General features: G+C 38.6%; 1 protein-coding gene across 5 annotated transcripts in view; it reads right to left on the reverse strand.

Annotated features, from left to right (window-relative positions):
- The window catches only part of arid4a (AT rich interactive domain 4A (RBP1-like)), a 119,501-nt gene that overhangs the window by 12,112 nt on the left and 81,480 nt on the right, over positions 1–25,909 (reverse strand). For all 5 annotated transcript variants that reach the window (XM_041214294.1, XM_041214296.1, XM_041214298.1 and 2 more), the window contains exons 13-20: positions 25,034–25,128; positions 21,857–21,954; positions 13,891–14,095; positions 10,203–10,471; positions 9,276–9,491; positions 7,829–7,913; positions 4,975–5,170; positions 4,509–4,571 (exon numbers count right to left, since the gene is read on the reverse strand). In XM_041214294.1, the coding sequence (XP_041070228.1) occupies positions 4,509–4,571; positions 4,975–5,170; positions 7,829–7,913; positions 9,276–9,491; positions 10,203–10,471; positions 13,891–14,095; positions 21,857–21,954; positions 25,034–25,128 (1,227 nt within the window). The remainder of the gene's footprint in view (positions 1–4,508; positions 4,572–4,974; positions 5,171–7,828; positions 7,914–9,275; positions 9,492–10,202; positions 10,472–13,890; positions 14,096–21,856; positions 21,955–25,033; positions 25,129–25,909) is intronic.

Genomic DNA, 25,909 nt, shown 5'->3' on the forward strand with positions numbered 1-25,909 from the left:
CTAATGAATAAGAACAGGTAATGCAAACTCAGGGGACAAGTGGCAGAACAGATTGCTAGCTGGCTTCAAGACAGAAGGCAGAGAGCGGGAGTAAAGGCTAGCTATTCAGAAAGGCAGAGGGTGGGTGGTGCTGTTCCACAAAAATCAGTGCTGGGAACACTGCTGTTCACAATTTACATGAATGATTTGGACTTTGGAAGCAAAAACATAATTTCTACATTTGTGGATGACACCAAATTAAAGAAGGATGGTCAATATTGAAGGAGACTACAACAAATTACACGAGTACATTAATAAATATGCAAAACGGACAATTAAATGTTAAGTAGTACATTTTGGTTGGAAGGACAGGAAGGTCACTTATTACTTGGAAGATGTAGGTCTAGATGGGGTAGAAGAACAAAGGGAACTTGGGGCAGATTATTCCCCCCATGGGGGGGGTGGGTGGAAGGAGTTGAAGAGCTGGTATGCAGAGGCACGCCTCCAATCAGGGGCACACCACCATTTTACATGGGCGGCCCAATTAAGGCCTCAGGGAGATCGGCTGTATATTAAAAATTATTAAAAAATAGAAAAAAAAATTCCCTGACATGAGCTGGGACACGTCCATAACTTGTAAAAACACTTTAATTAAATTTTTAAAAACCTACATGAAACCTTATCCCACCTGTGGACGGGGTTTCATGCTTTTTCTAATACCCGCCTGGGCTCCTGGTCTGCCCACCAACCTTAAGGTTGGACGGGAATGTTCATTAGTTACTTTAATGACCGTATCAATGGCCTCAATTGGCCATTGACAGGTCAGCCGGCGCACAGCTGATACTGCTGAGTCCCCGCCTACATGAAAATTTAAACGTTAGGAGTTCCACGTGACATCACCACGCGTCGGTGAGTGGGCCCCCCCACCAACGGGAAAATCCTGGCCTTGGAGTACAAATACATCAATCACTGAAAATTGTACCTTTGGTTAGCAAGGCCATTAAAAATAGCAAACCAAACACAAGGGTTTGTTTCTAGAAAAATAAAATTCAAAATAGAAAAATTATGCTAAACCTGCATCGAATCTTGGTAAGACTACACTTAAGAGTACAATGTGCGGTTCTGGTCACCTAATCATAAAAATGATTTGGAGGCAGTTGAAAGAGTGCAGAAAAGTTTTTAAAATATTATGCCAGAAATGCGAGGATATACATATCAGGAAAGGATGAACAAGGTACATCTCTTTCCTCTTGAAAAAAAGGCAGTGGAAGGCTAGAGGTCTTTAAAATTATGAAAGGTTTAGATAGAGTGGATACAGAGAAAACATTTCTACTTGTGTGGAAGAGCATAACTGGAAACCATCAATATAGGATAGTCAACCAAGAAATCCAACAGAGAATTCAGAAGAAAGTTTATTCAAATAACAAGACTTGCATTTATTCAGCGCTTTGCATGACCACGGGACCTCTCAAAGCAGTTTACAGCTATTGAGGTACTTTTGAAGTGTAGTCATTGTTGTAAAAGGAAATGTAATCACTGTTGTAAAGTAGCAAACGGAGCAGCCAATTTGTGCATAGCAAACTCCCACAAACAGCAACATAATAATGATCAGATAACCTGTTTTTGAACACTGACTTGACCACCAGGGATAACTTCCCTGCTTTTCCTCGAAATAGTGCCGTGGGATCTTTTACATCCACCTGAGCAGGCACTTGAGGCATTAGTTCAACATCTCATCCAAAAGACAGCAACTCAGTACAGTGCTCTTCAGTCCTGCACCATGGTGTCAGCCTTGATTCATAAACTCAAGCCCTGGATGCAGTGGCGATAGTGCTACCTAAGGCACAGCTAACATGAAAATGTGGAACTCACTGCCACAGGGAGTGGTTGAAGCAAATGGTATAGATACATTTAAGGGGTCGTTTAGACAAGCATGTAAGGGAGAAGGGATTCAGACTAGGATAGACAGGAGGAAGCTTAAATGGGGTGAAAGTACAGCATGGACTGGTTGGGCTGAATGGCCTGTTTCTGAGCCATATATCCTATGTAATCCCTTGTAAAGAAACACGTTAAAATATGCTTTTGATCTAAACACAACAGAAAAAATTATTGTGCAACATGCTTGTCACACTGACCAATTTTCTTTTGGTCCTAGTATTACCAGTAAAACAAGATAGTTCTGAAGAGTCATATTCGACTTGAAAAGTTAACTCTGTTTTTCTCTCCCTGCAGATGCTGTCAGACCTGCTGATTATTTCCAGCACTTTGTTTTTAATTCAGATTTCCAGCATCCACCGTATTTTGCCTCTATTAAAGCAAGATTGTACTTCTGAGTTCTCCATACAACCAAAAGAGAAATTAACAGAATTTACTGTTAAAATAGGGCTCTCGATAGCACCAAGATGTCCAAAAGCACATCACACTCAATTAAGTACTTTTGGAGTGCAATCATTGTTGCAACGTAGGAAACGCAGCACCCAGTTTTGTTGTTTAAGCACTGCAACATCTCATAAACTGCAATGAAATAAATGACCAGATCATCCGCATTTAAATGTTTGAGGGATAAATGCTGGTGGGGACACTAGGGGAATGCCCACTCACTTTTTTGAATAGAGCAGTGAGATCTTTCAAGTCAATCTGAGGGTCTGGCAGGGCCTTGATTTAACATCCCATTTGAAAGGTGGCATCTGGAGTGTAGCATTCCTTCAGTACTGTACTGAAGTGGCAGCTCAGATTATGTGCTCAGATCTCTGGATGGGGACTTGAACCCACAACTTTATGACTCTGTAGTGATGGGAGTGCTACCACTGAGCCAAGGTTTATACCATTTAAAAAGGACCTTGCTTGTCCCCATCTCTAATCTCCTCTAACCACCCAAATTCACTCTTCGTCCTCCAACTTCAAACATCCCCCTCTCTGGCTTCCTTTAAGATGCTCAATAAAATCCATCAAGTTTTTGGTCTGTCCTATCTGTCCTTTCCTGGCTCATGCCATCTTTTTCCTCACACCACTGAAGTCCCTTGGAACATTCTCCTACATCACATACACTATATAAATGAAAGTTGTGGTGTTTCTGTTTAGAAGCCAGACCACCTATGGAGGCTACCAACAGTTGTGTAAATTAGAAACACATTTATATCTGTTTCTTTTTTGGAGGGGGCATCTTATTCTTGACCTCTTTTTCGTGTACTATCTACATTTATATATTCCTGGTCTATTTTTAAGGGGAAAACCTGAGTAATTCACTAGAACCAGATTTTCTCCTTTTACCATTGATGGAAATGTGCTACCCACTTATTGGTTGGAGAACTCCTTTACTAGCTTTTGAGACAAATGCTTAATCCTGGGCTAAAATCTTGCAATAGTATTTGCTCTGAAGCAAGTATTTACACACCAACAGCCTGGAGCAATCAAGAGTCAGTCCCAAAAACTAGACATTATGCTGTTGGAGATGAACAATGCATTTTCATTAAAATGACACACTGGAGCAAGAAGGAACTTAAAGCTTATTTTTGTTCACTTTGAAACAAAAAGGTAATTTTTTACTGAACCTTCAAAAAAATAGATTTAGATTACTGGAATAAATAATAGTCAAGTACCTCAGCACATCACAATCAAGCCCAAACAGGTAAATACAACAAATTGATCCTACACTGAGTCAAATATGAAGCATGCCAATCCGATCATTAGCTTGTGAATGGTACAAACCTTAAATATTGCACCAGTCATTTATATTACAGCACTGGCTCCAAAAGCATATCTCTATTCAAATGTAGCAACACAATATAAATAACGTACACAATTACTTCCAGAGGCAGAAGTCAATTTTACTATGTGGTCTAATTCCTTTCTTACATGGAAAAAGAGACCTGTAATACAGTACATAGCAACCACTGAGGTACCATGTTCTTCTGGTCAGCTGTCATGTAGGCCAGCAACATTAATTTCCATACCAGTGACACCTTGCACTGGCACAGTCATCTAGAAAAGTCATAGGTCAGAAGAATATAATGCTTCTGAGTGCACATGTTTTAGCAAATCTCAGAGGAGTCCAAGACAAAGAGATATAATCCTAAAATCAGAGCTAGGCCATTCAGGAGAGGAGCCAGGAAATATCTCTTAATTCAAAGGGTGTTAGGAGTGTTGAACTTTCTTGCACAAAATACAGTAGACACTAGCTCAATAGATAATTTTAAACCTAAGATTGATAGATATTTGCTAGATAAAGGTATAAAAGGGTACAGAGCCAAGGCAGCTGGATGGAGAAAATATAGATCAGCCATGATCTCACTGAGTGAGACATAAAACACAAAGGGCTGAATGGCGTACTGCTATTCCTATGTAGACCCAGATGTTATAGTATTATCGCTGCTGTTTCAAATCTATGCTGAAGAAATATGGGGGAAATTTGGAAAACAAGTACCGGCACCATATAATAAAAAATATAAATGGGACACACATTGGTCCTTTAATTTACTGGTATATAAAACAATAACTATTAGTTCAGGTTAATAACCAATTATCTGTACCATTTGATGCTTTGTCTGAATCATACATCCCAGAACTACGCCTGGTGCGCCTTCGAGGAAGACCTGGAGAAAGCAAACATTAAGAGTTATAAGCAATTAGCAGAAATTATACATTTAATTAAAATGTACATGAATCCAAAAGCATGTTTGCCAGTTGAAAAGCAAGACCAGGATGAGACATTGATTCAATGGAACGTTGAAGTTATGCATTTTTAGTTGACAGTAACTCGCCAGAAAGTCCAACATTCATACCACACTTACACATTTGGAGTTTTAACCAATTGCACAATACAGATGGATGATTCTGAAAGCATAAGTTTGAAATCAGAATCTAAAATCCATACTATAGCAGTTTTAAGGATACTTATCAATACAGTGTAGCATTTACTATCATAAACATGGCACGAGAGACCTTAATTCTCTTTGAGGAGAAAGAAACAGTAAAATGTAGCATTTCACTTCATACCTTCCACTCCATTGAGAATAGGTGAAGAATCAGATGTATTATTCCTCATACTTCTGGTTCCACTTTTCCCCTCGTTACCTGGAGTTTTGGATAAACTACGTTGCGAATTGGCAGTCGGTGGAGATTTCAGACTAGGGCGCCCACGTTTTGATTTGTTTTGTTTGTCATCGTCTTTCTTTTCGTGATCTTGTTTATTCTGCATGTAACAAATAATGAAATTAGCACCTACAGAACAACAGCTTTCATTTATATATTTATATGGCACCTTTTATATAGTAAAACGTCCCAAGGTGCCTCCCAGGAATGTCAGCAAACAAAATTTGACACCAAGTCACATAGAGAGATGTTAGGACAGGTGACCAAAATCTTAGTCAAAGAGGCAGATTTTAAGGAGCACTTTAAAGGAGACAAAGAGGTGGAGGGACAGGAGGGAATTTCAAAGTTTGGGACTTAGACAGCTGAAAGCATGGCTGCCAATGATGAAGTGATATCAGGGATGTGTACGTGACCAGAACTGTAGGAGTGCAGGAATCTTGGAAGGTTATAGAGTTGGAGGTGGTGAGCCCCAGGAAGGAATTGCAAACAAGGATAAGGATTTTAAATTCAAGGGATTGGTGGACTAGGAACCAATGTAGATCAGTGAACACATGGGTGAACAGAGTTGATGCATTCCAAGATGACAGTTTGTTTAAAAGACATAACATTTTACAATTTATCCAATGAACTAATAAAAAGTGAGCAAGTCTCTTGGTTTGAAAACATGTACACCAAACAGCATGATTTCAGAAGCGAAAGTCTATTTTGCATCATTTACATAGCACTTACAGCACTGAAAGAGGCCATTCTGCTCAACAAGTCTATGCTGATGTTTATGGTCCACATGAACCGCCTCCCACCTTACATTAACTTATCCATATATTCCTTTCTCCCTCATGTGTTTATCCAGCTTCCCTTTAAATGCATCTATTCTAGTTACCTCAACTACTCTTTGTGGTAGTGACTTCTAAATCTAACCATTCTGGGTTCTTTCCTAAAGAAATAAAAATCCTGACGAAGTAGTTCTAAAAAAATAGACAGATGATAAAAATGCAGTTGCGCATGGAGTTGTTTACATGATTACTTTCGGGGGCCATGATCATTAATGGGATTTTTTTCCTCAGAAGATCAAATGGCAACAGTTGTCAACATTCTTCCAATAGAATCATAGGATCTTTTACATTCACATAAGCAGGCAGACACGGCCACACTTTAATATCTCAACTGAAAGATAACACCTTAACAATGAAGTATTCTCTTCATATTAGACTGGTGTCAGCCTAGATTATATAATCAAAGACAGTGGGGCTGGACTAACTATCAACTGACTTGAAGCAGGAGACATGGAGTAAAAAAATGTGGTATAAGCTGAGTATTAAAAAGCATGCTCAAGTTGATCAAAGTGTCTTTATTTGTTCCATGCTTTCTGTCATATTCTTAATCTTCTTGTGTTTGCTCCATGTCTCTGGTGTCCACCTGCCTGCAAAATCCCTCTCAATTGATGGGTTTCTTCCAGATAGAACACAGAAGATTAAAATTAACCAGGAACACTACTTGAAAGTGAGGCTTGTTCTTGTCCCATACTATCAAACTGATCTATTCTTATTGTATGGAAAAGAATGCTTAGAGCATGTGGAAGACAGAGATTGCATCACAACTTCTAGCATTAGCAGATCGGAATTAAAACACAAAACACTGGAAATACATGTATCTTTTAAGATGCAAACAAACCAGTGATGCATTTCCAGTATTTTCTGTTTTTATTTCCTTACTTCCCCATAGTACTCTTGGTTTCTATTGAAAAAAACAATAGAAAAGAGCATAGACAAACAGACGTTATGAGATCGGAACAGTACATAGGTTACAGAGATAGGTTGCTATCTCTGGTTGTTCTGCGTTTAATAAACCCACTAACCTAGAGCCCTTGATACAAAACTGTAAGATACGTCGGGAAGTTTCTTTTTATTTTATCTTGATCAGTTTTAATTTTTCCAATTCCCATATTAAATTATGCTGAAATTTGAGCAGTTTTGTGCTGAAACTCACATGCACAAAAAATTGGATTAAGGTTTTTTTTAACCCATTTTATGCCAATAGTTTAAGACAAGGGTGTAGACTTTAATTTTCACGCTTGGGCGTTACGCTTGTGAGGTGTACTGCATGGCCTTTATAGAACTTACCTGACTTTCATTCCATTGATAGCAAATTTTCAGTCAGTCTGTTATGAATTTGAACATGGGAAAGGGCAATCAAACAAAAGGACAAAGTGCGAATCCAGCATACTAGTCAACTTAAAATGCTTACTCTTTTGACCTTATAACTCTACAACTAACAGTAATATCTAACCACAACTTTGGAATAATCTGGATTTGAAATAGATAACTGCCTACGACAATGGAAATATTTTAAATTATTATATTAAATCCTTAGAATAGGTCAAATTGAAAGCTTATTTTGATAGCATTTAGCAAATAGTTTAGAAATATAGTATAATATAGATCAAAGGCAGGTAAAAGGAATTGAGGTACCTTTCAATTATGATCTAATTAAATAGCCGACTCTTATTCCCATGTTGCTGATGAAGGAGAGGAAAGGCCCAAACACTGGAATTTGTAGCAGACAAAATAGTAATCTTACAAATATTTTGTTCAGCAATCTCTGCACTACGCGATGGAATACGCTTTTTCACCCGTCAACACCCATTGAACATTTGGTTAAGATGGGTTATTTCCCTTGTCAACATAATTCATTTTCCTACATTATGATGCAAAAAATATCAAGAAGTGATTTAAAGAAAACAGCGTTTATCTTCTAGTACCTTTAATTTTCTTCTATGTTTCCCTTTTGGTGCACCTCTTTCTGAAGGCCAGAGAATTCTATCACCTTTTACCCATTCGTCATACCTGAAAAAAAAGACATTTTATACTTTCAGAAGCTCAACATTTAAACCAAATACAACACATAGAAATAGGACATGTCAAAATCAATTCAAACTATTTGAATGGAATTCCTTTTCATATTTAACAAAGAAATGTAAAGGGAACAGAAAACAATGCAATATATCTCTATCAATACCAAAGGCAAACAAGAACAGTAGGTTTTGCAAAAAGGTTAAGATAAAACTAACCTTATACAATTAGAAACAAGTACTCAACTGGAAAACTCCCAAAAAACACCAAAACCAAGTAATCTCAAGTCAATCAGAAACAGAACAAGAGACTTATTGAAGTCAGGGTTTGGCATCACAAGCCAACATAAACAGGAGTAACAGACACCAGTTCCAGCTATATAAATCAGGGGGAGAATTTTTCCTATGGCGGGTGGGCTGGGCCGGAGCAGGTGCAGAACCAATTGCCGCCCGCAATTGGCTGTGCGCCATTTTAAGCGGGCGGGCCAATTAAGGCCCACCCAGTGTAATGCACAGCGCTACCTTTGTGGGCGGAGGGAGAGTCAGGGCCTGCACTCTTTTGCACATGCACGCGAAAGAGCGCAGCAATCTCTGAGGCACAGAGCTGCCTCGGGGAGATTGAGTAGATTATAAAACATTTAAATAAATGAAGTAAAAATTTATTTAAACATGTCCCCTCAAGTGAAAGCTGGGACATGTTTGTGAAGTTTGGAAAATGTATTTATTTTATAAAAGCTTGAGGAAGCCTCTTCCCGCAAGTGGGTGAGGTTTCCTGAAAAACGCGAAGGCCGCTTGGGCTCTTCACCTGCCTGCCAACCTTAAGGTTGGATGGGCAGCGTTCTTAATTAGTTCAAATAGTTTCTTAATGTACTTAAATAGGCCGTTGACATTTTGGCTGGCATGCGCCCGAACGAAATAGCGAGATGGCCCATGGAATAAGTTTGGTGCCTTCTTTGGTCTCCAACTGCTTACATGTGGTTTACACTGCTTTTTAAATGCTAGTGAGTAATGAGATTTTGAGGAAATTGTGCAACTTGCTAATAGGAAGATTGGCATAAATTTCAGTGTAACTTGCTGGCCACACCATTTCAGGCCAATATCTGCAATAAACTCCAAATTAAAACAGCAATGCAACGACAGGCACCCAAACCTTTCTTTTAAAAAAAGTTTTGAGGTGGAATGAAGTACATAGTTTCAGTAAAGAAATAATACTACATTTTAGGAATTGCAATTCTGATGGCTTTGTAAAATTAGAATCAAGCTTGTTCTTCGAAGTTAGGTCAAAACTACAGTAGCCAACAGAAATAAGTGGAGTGATAAAAATAATTGCAACAATTTGTAAAGTCAACTTTCTTACCTTGTATTCCAACCATAGTAATGTACTAAATAGACAACCTCTCCATCATCAACTTCAGAATTTCTAATATTGGCTTCATAGATTTTCTGATTTTTTCCACGCCCATATTTTACTTTAACCTTGGTACCAGAAGGGAATCGTTCAAATTCATCATCCTCCTCCTCCTCCTCCTCCTCCTCCTCATCTTCCTCCTCCTCTTTATTTTCATTCCCTTCCCTGGGAAAAGCCAGCAAGGGAAAAAATGAATAATAAAAATTAAGAGACATGGCACAGTTTTTAAATGCACTCAGAAATAAAGTTTAGTTGTAATCTCCTCAAATGGCAGCGTAATTAAATGCACCACCCAGATTGGAACTAAGCTGTGTAGATCACAAAGGGCACAGGTTTCATTCATGGTGTGTGCTGTCCAACAGGTCTCAGCCCCTGGATTGCCCTCAGTTTATTTGTTTCCTAAAAAAAAAATGCATTCCACAAATACTCCCAAAACAAATTTACATGTCATTTATCTCCCCTGCTTATGGGACCAAGTGTATAAATTAGTTGCATAAGCGAAATTCATGGCCTACGTAATGTTTCAGGATATCTGAAGGATGTGAAATGCAGTAAAAATGAAAACCAAGCTCTTTGTTTTCTAATCATTTAAACTTCGCTTTCAGTAGAAACCATCCTATACATTTCCAGTTACTCTGAGCAAAAGTGTCCAATCAGATATAAGAAAATACAAACATAACTATTTTATGCTTTGAAAAGACACAAACAGTTCATAAATTCTCTGTGGCACCACTGCGTTCCTCTCGCTAGGTAGAGGCTCTTTTGTAGATGATACATGCCTAACACATTATGTGCAAAGTCAATACTGCTGTGTGTGTGTAAGTGTATGTGTGTGTAAATATATTTAAGCAACAGCATATTTAATGAAGTACATACTTTGTTTGTCTATCCTCATGGTCCTCTTCAGTGTCTTCATCACCTTCCTCCTCTTCCTCAGAATCTTTTTCAGACTCTTCTTTCTTATTCTTCTCTGCCCTGCTTTTGGGTGTAGACACATTTTTCTGCTGACCTGTATCAGTTTCCTTCCCCTGTTTCTTGGAGTCCTCCTTAACCTCTTTATTTTCTTTACTAATTTCCTCATTCACCTTTTCTTTTTTTAATTCTTTGACTTCTTTTTTGGCAGGTGTTGCATTTCTCCTCCGACCCTAAAGCAGGAAAGTTTGGTTAAACTCAAGCTTATAATTAAAACTGCAATAGATTAAACAAAAATATTCAGCTTTCTATTCCTTGCTGGATCATTTCAATGTAAGTCTGGATGATAAAAGCTCCTCAGCCAAGACATTTTTGTGGCCGATTAAGCATTTCCATTATTCAACCTATAGTTAGGTATTGTTGAAATATGCATCCTGATTAGCAATTATGTTCCATTGGTACTTGCGTTTCACAATATGCAAAAACTATTGATGTGGAACTAGCAAGTGTTATGCATTTGAAGATGATATTAAACCCCTATAAAGCATGTTATAAGGAACTGGGTTATTTATTCGTCAATACTGCTTGGGAACAAACATGGCAGAACTTAACAGCACCTCACAAAAGTGCATTCGCTATAGCTTCACATTAAATTCCAGACATCTTAAAAATATAAAAAACCTGTAAAACATCACAAATATTAAATGCTGTTAAATGTAATATCCAATATTATACAAAAATAGATAACATCTATGGGTATTTATTATCTCCCAGGAAGTGATTCAAAGATCAAAATACAGTCATCTGAAGTACTGAGTTTTTGACAGAGGCAGAAAATCAAATTAATTGTTCTGCCATTCCAGAAACAAGCACAGATGTGCAAACAGACACATTAAACATAGATGCACAGTTTGAAGAGTATATCTGAAAAACAAAGCATTTGTTTAACCGACTATAATACACATCTCAATGTTGCCTGCCCAAAGTATTTACAGTAAGTTACATTTGTTACCCAAGAATAAAATTAACAGTATTTCTAAGAATTTGTGCCAAAAGCGTTTACCCCAGACTTTAATCTTTTTATTAAGAAAATAAATTAAGAGCTGAACATGACCTTTAAAGACACTATTTAACTTGCAGTACTGCAGACAATTAGTTCAAATTAGTCAGTGGCAAGTCATTATTACCAATTAAGAGGGGATTTATTTTGTATATCTTTTGGAAAATTCTATTAATATTAATATTTATATTATATAATATTATACAACATCGCTTTGATTTGTAACGTCCTCCTTCAGAAGTATATTTCCACTTAATTTCAAAACTCGATAACATGACAAATGTTAAACTAACACAGAAAAACACTAGATAAGTTAGCAAGTTTTTGTTGCAGTTAGTACATTCTGTAGATTTTGACAGTTCAATCCTTCTTCACATCTACCTTGTTCCAGAGTTCCTCCAATAACCAAGTGGGTAAAAGGCACAGTGCACCAGCAATGTCCATAAACCCACATTCCAACCAAAGTTACTGAACAGAAATCAAGATATCAAGCATTGAAAGATTTCTTTTGTTTTCACTCCTATCTAGCCTTGGGACTAGATTTCAGGTTAAATTCCCAATCTGTCTGGAGTCGTGTAAAGAATTAATTGAGAGCTACAACTGGCCTCAGAATCAGGCTTAGGAAGGGAAATACACAAAAAAAAATCAGAGCTTCCTCTCTTGATTGCTCCAACTCCTGTTGGATTTTGTAGTTAAGAACGAGAAGATGAATTTCAACTGTAATGTCATATCACCAATGAAACAACATGAAGACTTGCAATCTCAGCAAGAGCATGGAGAGAAATTGCCATCTGTGGAACTGCATCCAAATAAGAGTGAGTGCTATTAGGAAAGATTCTGATTAGGGGCTTGACAAGGTATATACCAAGAGAATGTTTCCCCTCATGGGGGAGTCTAGAGTTACAGCACACAGTTTCAAAATAAGCAGTCTCCCATTTAAGTCAGAGGTGAGGAAGAATGTCATCTGAGAGGGTTGTTAATCTTTGGGATTCTCTCTCCATACAGAGGCGGAGGTAGGGTCATCAAATATGTTCAAGGCTGAGTTAGACAGATTTTTGATGTGCAAGGGAGTTGAGGGTTATGGCGGCAGGTCGGAAAGTAGATTTGAGGCCACAATCAAATCAGCCATAATCTTAACAAATGACAAAGCAGGCTTGAGGGGCAAATTGGCCTCCTCCTATTTGTTATGTTCTTAGGAAAGGAGTATAGAAAATTGGAAAATCTACTCCATTCTATTTTGAAGGTACAAGGATAATTGTGTTTCAGGTCTCCAGCACTTGATTCAGCCACTAGGTGGTGTTGAAGTATCCTGCCCTTAAAAATGAAGGGCAGAATTTTACGTCCCATGGGCTGGCATGCGCCCAACTTAATCGGGCATAAAATTGCACGAGAAGACATCGGGCGAGTGTCCCGCGCTTGCGTGATATTTTTGCTCGGTGGGTGCACACAAAAGTCAGAAGTGTGCCCACCAACAATTGAGAGGGCAATTAAGCCCATAAACGGCACAACCGTCTGATTTTCCGTGGCTCATCCAACCTTACAGTTGGCAGACAGGCAAATCGGCCAGGCGGACTTTGCATCTTTCATCAAACCTCATCCAAGGGCGGGATCTGGTTTCCACTATTAAATAAAATAAAATTTTTTTAAAAATCTGTGGACAGCATTTTTATCATCTATATGTTCTGTTGCTTGATTGTGATGCTTGGACGTTTTTTTCCTGATTTTCAAAACTTTATTTCATCGTTTTTGGGTCTGTAGCTCCCCAAGGCAGCTCTCTGCCTTCAGGGAGCTTTCGTTCAGCACTCACCTGTGCCCACGGAAACGTCATCGTCTGCCCTCCTCCTGCCCCCACCCTGGCAGCACTGAGCTATTCAGCAGGCGTTTCACGCTGGCTGGCCATTAATTGGCCAGCCAACGTGAACTCACGGTCGGGGGCTGATCGCAGTCGGTGGTCCGTTTCCTGACCACTCTCAGGCCTGCCAATCATGCCTGCTGGGCTGATGATTCAGGCCCAGAACAATTGTTCAATTGTTGGGCAACTTTAAAAAGATAAGCACGCCCTGAACTACTTCCTCCCTGACCCCATCACCCTAATTTTCTTCAGCAGTGGGGAATCTCCCCCGTGTGTGGAAAAAATCTAAATGGATTCTAAATTATGATTTTTATTAGAGGATTTTATTACGTTGGATACTACAGAATCCATCTAAACAAACTTCTAAGTAGTTACCACAAGATGGGTTGTGCTACACAAAGATTTTAGATAATCTACTCTGAATTTAATTCCTTCTGTGCATACTAATCAAATTAAATCTATGACCAGGAAGACAGCTGGAGACAGGATCACAAATAAGTTATTTCACACAATTCACAGCAATACCATAACATTTACAGGCAAAATGTAAAATGTTGCTTAGGTGCGGCAACACTATTGTGATTTATATTTGAAACTGTACCTCTACATTAGGACGATGATGACTCTGAAGGAACCAATGTTGATGCTGCTCAGAAAGTTGTAAAGAAAATTCAATGTTTAACCTTTACACTGTTATGTCAGCGCCACTGCAATTAGTTTCAAGCTGGAGAATTACTTACTCTCGGAGATCTCACTTCTTTTTCCTCTTTGTCATTTTCAGTGTCATCACTTTTCTCATCATCTAAAGTTGTAGGTGCTTTCTTTGGATCACATGTCCCATTCTCTTCATCCTTCTCTACTGGTTTTCCTATAGATTCTATGTGGTGAATGGTCCTGAAGCGGAGGTCAGCTGCACGACAGTATTCCTCAAAGCCATACAAGTACCTAGGATGCAGAGAAGGAGAAAAGAAAGGCACAGATCTGATGTTAAACAAAGCCACTGACTATAACTAGATTTGAAAATACAACACTGACGGGTAGGAAGTTAAGAATAATGCCCAAAATATTTCATAATCATAAAGAAAACCAACTTAAGCATCATTTCAACTAGATTTGCAGCACAACTTTTATTCAGTTATGAACCTTTTTACAGACATACAATTAAACTAAATTACACATTTTGTGCAATGATTTTGTGGTATTAATTTCAGTCAGGAAATGTGCTCACCTATGTGAAGCTTATGTGTTTTATAGTCAAGCACATTCAGACAATGAACATTCATACAAATATTCCCAAATTTGGAGTTTTAAAAGTATCCATGAACATTTTTAGTAACCAGCAAATCTGAAGTAGTGATAATGATTTAAAAAATATATATCCTTGAAAGGTTACAGCAGATAGTGATAAAATTCAGATCAGTAGGCAGCAGATTCAGGGAAAGAGACGTTGTCTTTGATGGAAATACTGCAATGGTTTTAGGAAGCTGGACTGTAATTCTGGGGTAGGCCTGGATCTGACAGAATATAGTACAATATATAATAATCTGGTCTAATTAAATCAACTACTTTTCTGATTGAAGAGTTCAGGATAGAAGAGTTAACTATTATCACTAATTTTATCATGCTGATCCCAATGTCTTAGACAGAGAGTCATATTTCATTGTGTTGATGTATTTTAAATTTGAACAAATAATTATAGATAGAATTTTACTTAGTTTCTTCAGCAACTTTAAAATGGTAATTTTCCAACCAGACACCTCCAACCTGCTTGTAAGATCGGGCAACAATGCTCTTAATTTTCCACCATTTAAACTAATGGTAGGACTGAGAAAGGAGAACTCAACTGGTGAAAAATGAGTGGAGAGAATTTGCAGGGTCATATGATTGGAGGAAATTACAAAGATCTGGAGGGACAATGCTGTGGAAGAATTTTACAACTGAGGATGAGATTCTTGAAGCTGTTTGAATCCCTTCAATCAGGTTTCTGTTCCTCTCACAGCATTAAACAACTTTAACCAAAGTCATGAACAACATTTTCAGTGATTGATTGCGGTGTAGTACCAATCCTCAACTTTCAACACAACTAATCACAGGATCCTCCTTCAATGCCACTTTCCCATGTTCAATAATGAATCTGCCCTTGCTTGATTCAAATTTTAACTATTCAATTATGGCCATCTTTACCAATACCTTCACCAGCCACACTTTTTCACAATTTCCAAGATTCCTTGGCCTTCTCTTCTTCTTCCTCATTTACAGGTTATCCATTGGCAACATCATCCAAAGCCATGGTGTCAGCTTTTACAGGTATGCCAACAAGGTCCTACCTCTCTCAATTTCTCAACTTCCTCTGCACTGTCAGATGGCTTTCAAGACATCCAGTCTCTAGCTGCCGCCTAAACTCATTTGTCGCTGGAGCTCTCATTCATATGCTTGTCACATCTGCACTCAGTTACTCCAATGCTTTCCTGGCTGACCTCCCATCCTCCACCCTCCATAAACATCAGCTCACCCAGAAATGCCTGTATCCAATCCCAAAGTCATATTTGCTCGTCACACTAGTTCTCACTGGCCTACATTGGCTCAAGTTTCAACACCTCAAATTTAAAATTTTTTATTGTGTTTAAATTCTTCCCTGGTTGCACCCTTCCCTGAGTTTTGTAACCTCCTCTAGACCCCATTCTCCCTCTGACTGAATCCTTGTGCATCGGGAGGGGGCAAAATAATCCCACCATTGGTGCTATGCCTTCTGCTGCCTCAGCTCCGCTCTTAGAAATGCCCTTCCTAAATCCTTTCATCTCTCTCTTTTTATCCTTCCAGAGTTTCTTTAAAATTCAACTCTTTCGGCAAGATTTTGGTCATCCTTCTAGCTTCTTCTTTGTTTGACATCAGCTTTCTACATGCCTCCGAGTTATCCAGGCACATTTTTCTGTGCTAAAGGCATTGAATAAATGCAAGTCGTTTTTGATACTCTGCAGCACTGAAAACTAAGTGAAGACAGATGTCTTGGTGCAGAGAAAGGCAAAACCATAGCATCCTGGATTCACTCTGAGTTTATGAAGTGTGAAAACAAAAATACCAGCAACTAGAGGATTGGAGGATCTAGCCCTAAAATGATAAAAACGTGGATTAGGGTTTCAAAAGCAGTGTAGGAATGGTCAGGTGAAGTGATGTAATGTTCTGGAGGTGGAAAATAAATAGTTCTACAGGTCAGATACAAGGAAGGAAGCTGAGCTCAAGATCTAGCAGAGCATCCAGATCTTTACCTGCGGACCTAGCCGGAGACTTCTCTCAGACCAATGTTTCCAGAAAATTCTCCCTTTAAATCAATTGTTTTTAAATAGCATAACATTTGAGAATTTATGATTGAGAAAATAATTGACGAGAGGCAAAATGAAGCTATGAACTTTTACCTCTGAATTTGCAGTTTTATTATGATGCTGTCAGGTTTCTGTGATGCAACTAGGTTTAATTAGACTGATGTAACGCTACACATTAATAGCAGATGACTAGCTCTGGCATACAACGTCAGTGTTAAAGATGGAAATAAGGGCCAAAGAACACAAGTGTTGCATTAAAGAGGAAGGCTTTAATTTTGCTGACATTAAGCTGCTTCCAACCATAGGCCATCTAGTACTTGATGCCATTCAGGCATTGGAGAAGGGGGTGAAAGCCATGACGTTGATTGAGGCGGCACAGAAGTAGAGCTAACAGTCATTGGCGTACATGTAGAAGCTAAACACTTTTTTGAATTATGGCACTAAGCAGCAAATGACGATTAGGAGAGGGGTGAGCAATGAAGTTCAGCACAGGTGACAGTGCAGCATAAAAGGAAAGGTGAATTAGTACCAATGTACAGTTCGGTAAGAACAACATCAGGAGAGAAGAGCGGCACAAAAGGTGGACTACAGAGGAGAACCATTTATGGATGGAGTGGTCAGCAGTGTTGAAGATAGCAGAGAGATAATGGTGGAGATGGAGGGATAGTGATGAAGGTGTGGGCTTGGGTTTCAGTGACAAAGATAATCAGCGTAATTTCAGTCCCCTTGAAGGAGGTCTTGATTCCAAGGTATGGGTGAGTGTGTGTGTGCGCGCACGCGTGCGGTGTGAGAGAGAGAAGGTTGCGTGTTCGTGCATTCCAGAACTTTAGAAAGAAAGGAAAGATGAAAAATGGAATGATAATTGTAGAGGTTGAGAATAGATTTTATTTTGAAGATTTGGCATTGTAGAAGGAGGCAATTCTATTTTTATTCAGAACAGAATCAAAGGAAACAAGCCAAGCACCAGGAACACTATAAAAGAGAGAAATGGGAACGAGGGACAAAGGATTAAAATCTTATACTGGTGAGTAAACAAAATATGAGAGATTGCTGAAAATGAAAAAAAGTCCAATTTGAGTATATGCTGCAAGTGCTTATTGTTTGTCCTTTGTTGTTTTCCTTTCTTATTCCATTGATTATTTGGTATCAGGGCATCAAATACACATCAGATTCTTGGGGAAGACAAGCATTTCAAAAAGTGATTACTATTACTGAGATATACATTGCAAGAGAATCTTTTGTCCACATTCTGATCATTGTTCCCACCCTGTATACCTTGATGGTACCGCACTGCACTTACAAAGAATGCATGATCAAGACCAAAGCTCAAATTGAACCTAGGAAAAGTATAGCAGAAAATCTGGCCAACTCAAAGTGGAACACAGACCCAAACACTATCAGGATTCCAGCTCTGTTTTTCTGCTGTAAAATATGGAAACATTCTTCCCATACAAAGAAATTAAACTCAGTTCTGAATGCCTAATGCAGCTGCATTACAGGCTGCCTTAAACCTAGCAGGGGAGATGATCTTTATCTACTTTTGGGTATTACACCTCCATACATAAAAGAGTAGCCATAGTCAGGAACAAAAGAAATAATCTCATGACCTCACCACCCAACTTTCCAGAACCATCCTGTTAAGAGTAGACTGAAATTGAGATGCAGCTGGCTGCACTTGGTCAGCCATCACAACTCCTGTGTCAGACCTCTTGCAGTATGCATAGTCAGAATATTAAACTCAATGAACATCTCACAGCTGGAGGCTATGAACCGTGAGCAACCTGACAATACCTCAACTAACTATACGCTAGTACTCAAAAATAAAGATGTGGAAATGGAGTTGCAATGGCAGTAACTCAGCAATGTGCAACTGTTTTGATCAGCCACGAACAATGAATGGACCATCTCTATTCCATTATCAATTCCCATCAGAGTCCCATAATGCTACCAACCTTACATTAATACCAAGGCACACGCAGCTCTGCGACACAGAAGAGCATAAAAAAAAGCATAAGACAATATCCCTTACACCAATCAAAACAGACAAGAGTTCCCAGTGATAAAAATAAAGCATTGTGATAAATAATAGCTCTGGCTTCTTCCAGTATGATACATTTGGGGTTAAATAGCAGGTTTACTCACAGAAAATTTCCGCGCTTGTTAAGATGTGTATTTCCAGAAATAGATCTCATACCAGGTCAATTATCCAAAAGAGGGTCTGAGCCATTCAATTCAAAACAAACCAAATCATCTTTTTCAGGCAAGAGGCAAATCTTTAAACTTCCTTTGACTCAACATTTTTCTTTTCAAAAAGTATTTCTATTTGTCATGTTCAAATTGAGACAGCTGTCTGATGCAATCAGATAGATAGCTAAGCCAGGGATGTATCAGCACAGCTCACAACAAGCTGCTATATAAAGGTTAATATTTAGCGATACAGTGTTTAGATTGCAGTTAAGCATAGCAGATACAACTTTTCATATATTCTTTATTCCAAGGGTGGACAGTTTGGCTTGTAACCATAAGCAATCTAAGTCATTGCTTTTGTTCACTTATCCATTGACTGGTTTACCTACAAAGCAAACCTGATTACATTTAAAATGTAGTTAATTTTTTTTATAAATTTGTTTTTAAGATTTGGGTGTCACTGGCAGGGCTGGTATTTTTTTTTACCCATTTCTTGTTACAGTTAAAAAAGTGGCGGTGGTCCTTTTTGAACCTCTGCAGTTCTTGTGATGAAGATACTCCCAAAAGCTTTAGGGAGTCTCAGGATTTTGAGGTAGCGAGAATTAAGGAAAGGAGATAAATGTCTTCATCAGGATGGCGTGCAACGTGGAGGGAATCTTGGGGAGTTAATAGCATTTCCATGCACCTGCTGTCGTGGTCCTTTTAGCTGTTGGAGGTCACAGGTTTCTGCTGAAAAGTTTTGGCCAGTTGCTGCAGTGCATCCTAAAAATAGCACACACTAAGCTACAGCAGACTAGCAGAGCAGATGGTTACTCTAACAGATGAGGAGCCAATCGGGCAGACTGCTTTGTCCTCGCTGGTGTCAAGCTTCTTGTTTGTTGTTGCAGCTGCAACCATCCAGGCAAGCGGAGAGTATTCCATCACATCCCTGACTTGTGCCTTGTAGTGGTGGAGAGGCTTTGGGGAATCAGGATCTGAGGCATGCAACAGTGACCTTTGACCTGCTCAACAGTCATGGCATTTAAATGACTGGCCCAGCCTGATCAAAGATAACCCCCAGGATGCTGATGGTGAGGGACACCAAGATGTTAATGTTGTTGAATGTCATTGTGAGGTGGTTAGGTTCTCTCTTCTTTGAGATGGTCATTTCCTGGAGTGAAAGCTACCTGCCATGGATCAGCCAGAGATTGGATGTTATCCAAGCCTTGCCATATGTGGGCATGGTAAGCTACATTATCTAAGGAATTGTGCCAGTTGTATCTGCTGAGATGAACATGGCACAAACAACAACTTTCAGTCCCACATCTGACATGGTTAAGGTAAAGTTATTGATGAAGTGACTGGAGATAGTTGGGTCTCAGACACTGCCCTCAGGACTACTACAAAGTGTCCTGAGGCTGAGAAGATTGGCTCTAACAACCACAGTGATCTTCCTTTGTGCCAGGTATGTCTCCAGCCATCAGAGAGTTTTTCCCTTCATCCCCATTAATTTCAATTTTATTAGGGCTCCTCCTTGATGCCACACTTAGCCAACTGCTGTCTTGGTGTCAAGAGCAGTCACACCTCACCTCTAGAATTCAGCTCTTGTGTCCATATTTGGGCCAAGGCTGTAATGAGGTCTGAAACTGAGTGGTCCTGGTGGAACCCAAACAGAGCAACAGCGAGCAGACCTTTGGTGAGTAAATGCTATTTGAATGTGCTGTTGACAACTCCTACCGTTTCTTTGCTGATGATTGGGAGTAGGCTAATAGGGCAATAATTGGCCGGGTTGGATTTGTCCTGCTTTTTGTGGACAGGACATACCTGGGCAATTTTCCACATTGTCGGGTAGATGCCAGTGTTGTAGCTGTACTGGAACAGCTTAGCTAGGGGCGCGGCTAGTTCGGGAGTACAGGTTTTCAGCACTACAGCCGGGATGTTGTCAGGGCCCATAGCCTTTGCTGTGTCCAGTGCACTTAGCCGTTTCTTGATGTCACGTGGAGTGAATCGAATTGGCTGAAGACTGGCATCTGTGTTGGTAGGGACCTCAGGAGGAGGCTGAGAAGGATCATCCACTCGGCACTTCTGGCTGAAGATAGTTGCAAACACTTCAGGCTGTAAAGCGCTTTGGGACATCTGGAGACATAAAAGATGCTATATAAATGCACATTGTTTCTAATAAATATGTTTAGCATTTATAGACAATGCCATGGTCTATTTATTCAACTTCCTTTTTAGGCTAAGGAAGATCATATAATGGTCACCCCCTGGGTTCAGTACAAATTGAAGAGTAAAGGCACTCTTGAATCATAGGGAGCAAATCTTCACCTACAGAAGTATCCTGATAAATTAACAAAAGAGAAAAATCTAGAGTACAAACAGACTACTCTTCCATTGTTACTTTACTTTCCTTTCTTATTACTCAATTATTTGGTATCAGCACAATTAAATAGTCAGCCAATAGTAGGCAGCAGAATCTTAAGAAAAATAGAAGCCTTTCAAACAGCAATCCCAATATGAGCAGTGAATTGCAGGAGAATCCTATTGCCCTATGTTAACCTTTCATCAGTTAAGAGAGTTCCCTCATGTAGCTCTATTCATACCATTGAAAAAAAATAGCCTCAGGGAATTATACCATTTATCATACTTACCCCTGATCAGCATTTAGTCTGGTGACATTTTTCTTAAAAGATTCCTGGCATTATATGCAAGTTTGTTTAAGTAAAAAGATTACCTGGCCATTTATGTCCTTCAGTCTGTCCTGGCCACACATAGACATTGAAAAGATTTACACATTCCACATCAACAAGCTGCAACTAAGAAATTTGGGAAATGTTTGTGATTATGCAACTTGTGGAGTCTGACCATCTTGCTTAGTGATAAATGGAGACATTGTGTTTTAATTTGAACAGAACCAGAATGAAAGAAAATTCTGAAGAATTCAGTGTTTCAGAATTATCAGTACATTGCAAAATAAATCGTATACGCACAATTTGCTCTTGAGTTACAATACTTGCTTGAAGTATCTGCAGCCATGCATGCCCTGTTCATATAGTGAATTAATTGGAAATGCCATTGAAAAGGATTGAAGGAAAAATGCGAATATGAAGATGTAAAGTTTTACCCTCTGCCTTCCCAAGAAGAACTTTAAAATTTTCAAAAAAAGGCCAATGAGTAAAATGAGCTTTACATAAAAAGTAAATATATCAGAGCTACTTACTTCTTATAAGCAGTTTTTACATTGTAAGAGGCAGCAGAGTTCAGAATTGGAATGCCAAGGTCCATGTATATTTGTTTCCACACAGAACCACTGTCAATCTACAGAAAGAAGCAGGTTTTAGTAACTAAATTTCAGATAGTCAACAAGAAAAAACAGACAATATTCTCAAATAGTTCATCAATCCAGTTTTGTATGGTCCACAGTTACGCCAGCAAGAGTTAACACAATCAATTCTAGCCAACTGAAAGACTCATTTTCCATATTGTTTTTTGCACTCTACAGAAATTCATGGTTGAGAATTTCCAATTACATAATTGCTTGTGTAATTAAACTGGGAGATTTTCAGGAATGGTGAGTTTTCTAAAGATTGTTAGAAGACATAATTAAATAATTTTTAAAAAGTATATTTGAGCCTTAAATATACATAACTGGCAAAAATATACCATAGAGGCACTTCCAGCTAAAATGATTCAGGGCCAACATGGTGTCATGTGACCAGAATTGCATCATTTTGGAGCAGCTTTTCCCGCTTGCTGACTCCTTCCTGCCCCAAACATCCTGCTTGCAGCTTTTCTTGCTCCATCTCTTGTTTCCCCACTCTTGACATCTCTCCCTTGAGCCCTCGCTCACAGTGGGATCAGGAGAGGGAAATGGGGAGCGACAGAAGCAGTGAGCAGGAGGGTTGGCCAGCAAAAAGTGCAGGTGAGAGGCGGTGAGCAGGAGAGAGGCGGCAAGCAGGAGTTAAGTAGAAAGAGTTAGAATGTTTCTTTTATATTTTAAAATTTATTTTAGTTTAAAGTTAATTACATTTATGAATATATGTGATATCCAGGATAGAATATCAAGCCAGATCAGACCCTTTGCAGATGACTGCCAAGACTACAAAGCCATTACTGAAGTAGCAGATGAGGCTGGTGTCCAGGAAGATCTAAATAATCTTGTCAAATGCGTCAATATATGGGGAACGAAATTCAACATACAGAGATGCAACATCATGCGAATCAGCAATACTCAATGTCCAATCAGTACCCAACTACACAATGCATGATTCCCCCTTTGAAGTTACTAATGGATGCCCTTACTTAGGAATTTAAATCCAAATAAAGTGGAATGTACAAAGTCAACAAGCAGCTACAAGGCACTTTGGTTCATGAAACAGAACTTCCATCACTCCTCAACTACAGTGAAGTAAATGCTGTACCAAACACTAGTCAGACCACACTCGAGTATGCATAGCTTCTTGGAACCATAAACTACTAAAAGCATTACCCTCCTTGAGAAAGTTCAATGATGGACAGCTCATTTTGTTATAAACAATTACTCATGAGATACCAGTGTCTCTCAAGTTGGTCATAATGTTAGGGTGAACCAGAACCAAAGAAAGGCCCACAGGTTGACATGCATCTATAAAATTTTAAATGGGCCCAATTAAATATTTATAAGCAGTACATCAAGAGCAAAAGTGACTGTGCTCAAAGATTTCACAATCAGCAGCTCCGATTGTACAAACTCCAATGTGCTTCTTTTGCTAACTCCTTTTCCCAAGAACAATCTCCTATGAATAGCTTAACTCCATGCCCTCTATGGAATCTTCAGGCAAATCTTTTGAACTTTTTTTAAAATTAATGCGACCATTGACAGAAGTCATTGTGCACCTCCTGTGAAAATGTAGAGGAGAACTACAGAGGGAAATCTTACCAAATACCAAGTAGGAATTGAGGAATATACAGTTTTTCATCTTGATCTTTTTTTCTGATGAGAAAGGGCCTACAGAACCTAATTACAGCTTTTACATGGGTTGTAAGGGCAAAATTTGATTCACTTAAAGTTGCTTCACTTAAAATTGCAATTTTCAGGAACACAACCTACAATGTTAAGTGAGGAATCACTGTATTTGGTAACTTTTTCAAAATGTAACATGAGCTATTTAATCGTTCTGATGAAAGCAAAATACTACGGATGCTGAAAATCTGAAATAAAAACAGAAAATGCTGGAAAAACTCAACAGGCCTGACAGCATCTGTGGAAAGAGAAACAGAGTTAATGTTTCAAGTCCATATGACTCCTCTTCAGCTTTGAAGAGTGATACGGACTCGAAACGTTAATTCTGTTTCTCTCTCCATAAATGCTACCAGACCTGAAGGTTTTCCAGCATTTTCCGTTTTTATTTAGTTGTTCTATCCACTTCAGAAGGTTATGTTAAATGAACACAAATTTAACTATGTCTTAGGCATCAACATTTAATTTTGTATGGTGGCATCAAAATAAGAAATAAAAAAGCACTGATACTGAAACAAACTAGTTGTGTTTCCTTAAGAGTTCCCTGTTTTAACTTTTTCAAAGCTGGTGTAAAGCAAAGGCCAAGTACAAGCCTACAGAGAAGGAAGAATCTTCAAATACGTTGCCCCAAGTCACTCTTGAACAACTCATTGGTCAAATTCCAGACTGGAATGGCGAATATTTTAGACACTGCTCAGGCATTCTTTGTGCAATTGCGTATAGTGCCAGTGAATCCAAGTGGTGAAACAAATGCTTCAGTGGCAAAGGGAGAAAAAAAAGGGGGGAGAAGAACATGCAATTTTGAAGTAAATGCATACTACATAAAACAACAGTGATGGTCATTCTTTAACCTCTGATAATGTTAAAAAATCTTAACTTCTACCACAATGGTCGCTAAGCTTTTCTTTGGGAGATATCTTAACGAATGAAACTCAACAAAATAAATCAAACTTCTAATTCCTAAATTTCAGCATTCATCATTCCAACAATCTATGAAGTAGAACTCCTTAGATCTAATCAAAAGGTTACACAAAACCAACCAAAATGAACTGGAGAACTGTTAAATGATGTCCATCTGTATTGATCCTTAATTTCAGTGTTTCAATTGATAGATTAGATCTTTAGGCACCTTCCAACAAAATACAAGAGGAGTCAACTACACACTCATAAAAAAGTGTCATTTTAAAAACAATGAAAATTGAATAATGTGCTTCTAAACCACAACTGCTAGCTTAAATAATTCCAAAAAACTTGGAATACAAAATCTTGTTACAAAATACATAGAAAAAAATCAACTTATATTGAACCAAAAGTACAAACTCATGACACTGTTTTGTTCCTGGAGCTAAAGAAAATATTACATTTCTGTTACAACATGCCCAAATAAGGACAACTTACATTGTCACAGCCACCATGTCGATATACCAGTCTGAAGAGTTTGAAGAGATTCAGATCCTTATAGCCCAGTACAGGTGGTTTATTGATTGGTGTTCCTAGAAAATGTAATTAATTGGTTATATTCCTAAAACAAAAAAGTTCCACTGAATTATGCAAAAATCTCAAGTGTACCTTATCATCAATGTTCCCTTTTAAATTTAGCTTTTACCTGCGGCTGAGATCAGTGCAGAGTCCCATTAAATTTATTTGCACGGCCGTGCACAAGCATTATTTCTCAAAGAAAAAGGCCTGCACGGTATCTTGCAAGCTACTGTGCGGGCGCACACCCACACAGCTTAGGAGCATGGGTGCATAGCATCAAAATACATATTCACTTTCATACATCAATTTTCACGTGGTTTACCTTACTTTGCAAGTCAATTATATTCACAGCAAGCCAAACAACCATATCATACTCATTAACTCAAATATATGTACATCATTGGTTAACAATGGCTATGGACATATATCAACCAAGTTTGTGCATCCAGGAGTTTAGAATTACTTGCATTATTTATTTTGGTGAATTTTGGCACTTGTTAAATTATGGATGGTAAAACGAGATGTGCATCCCATTAACACACTTATCCTGCATTAATTGACCTCTCCAAAATGATGGTGGAAAATTATTTGGTATCCTAGCTGAAATTCGCAGCATTGCTGTGTGTGAATTGCAAGCTCAGTAACCTGTTATAAAGCAGCGCTGGGGCAGGATGGCTTTCGATTGGGCAAGACAACTATACATTTGAAGTCACTTCAGGCTTTGTTTCTAAACATTTCAGTCTTGATTACACAAGTCACTTTCATTTATAACTCAAAAAAACCTTCCGATTACAT

The sequence above is a fragment of the Carcharodon carcharias genome, chromosome 20 (assembly GCF_017639515.1).
Source record: "Carcharodon carcharias isolate sCarCar2 chromosome 20, sCarCar2.pri, whole genome shotgun sequence".
NCBI lineage: Eukaryota > Metazoa > Chordata > Chondrichthyes > Lamniformes > Lamnidae > Carcharodon > Carcharodon carcharias.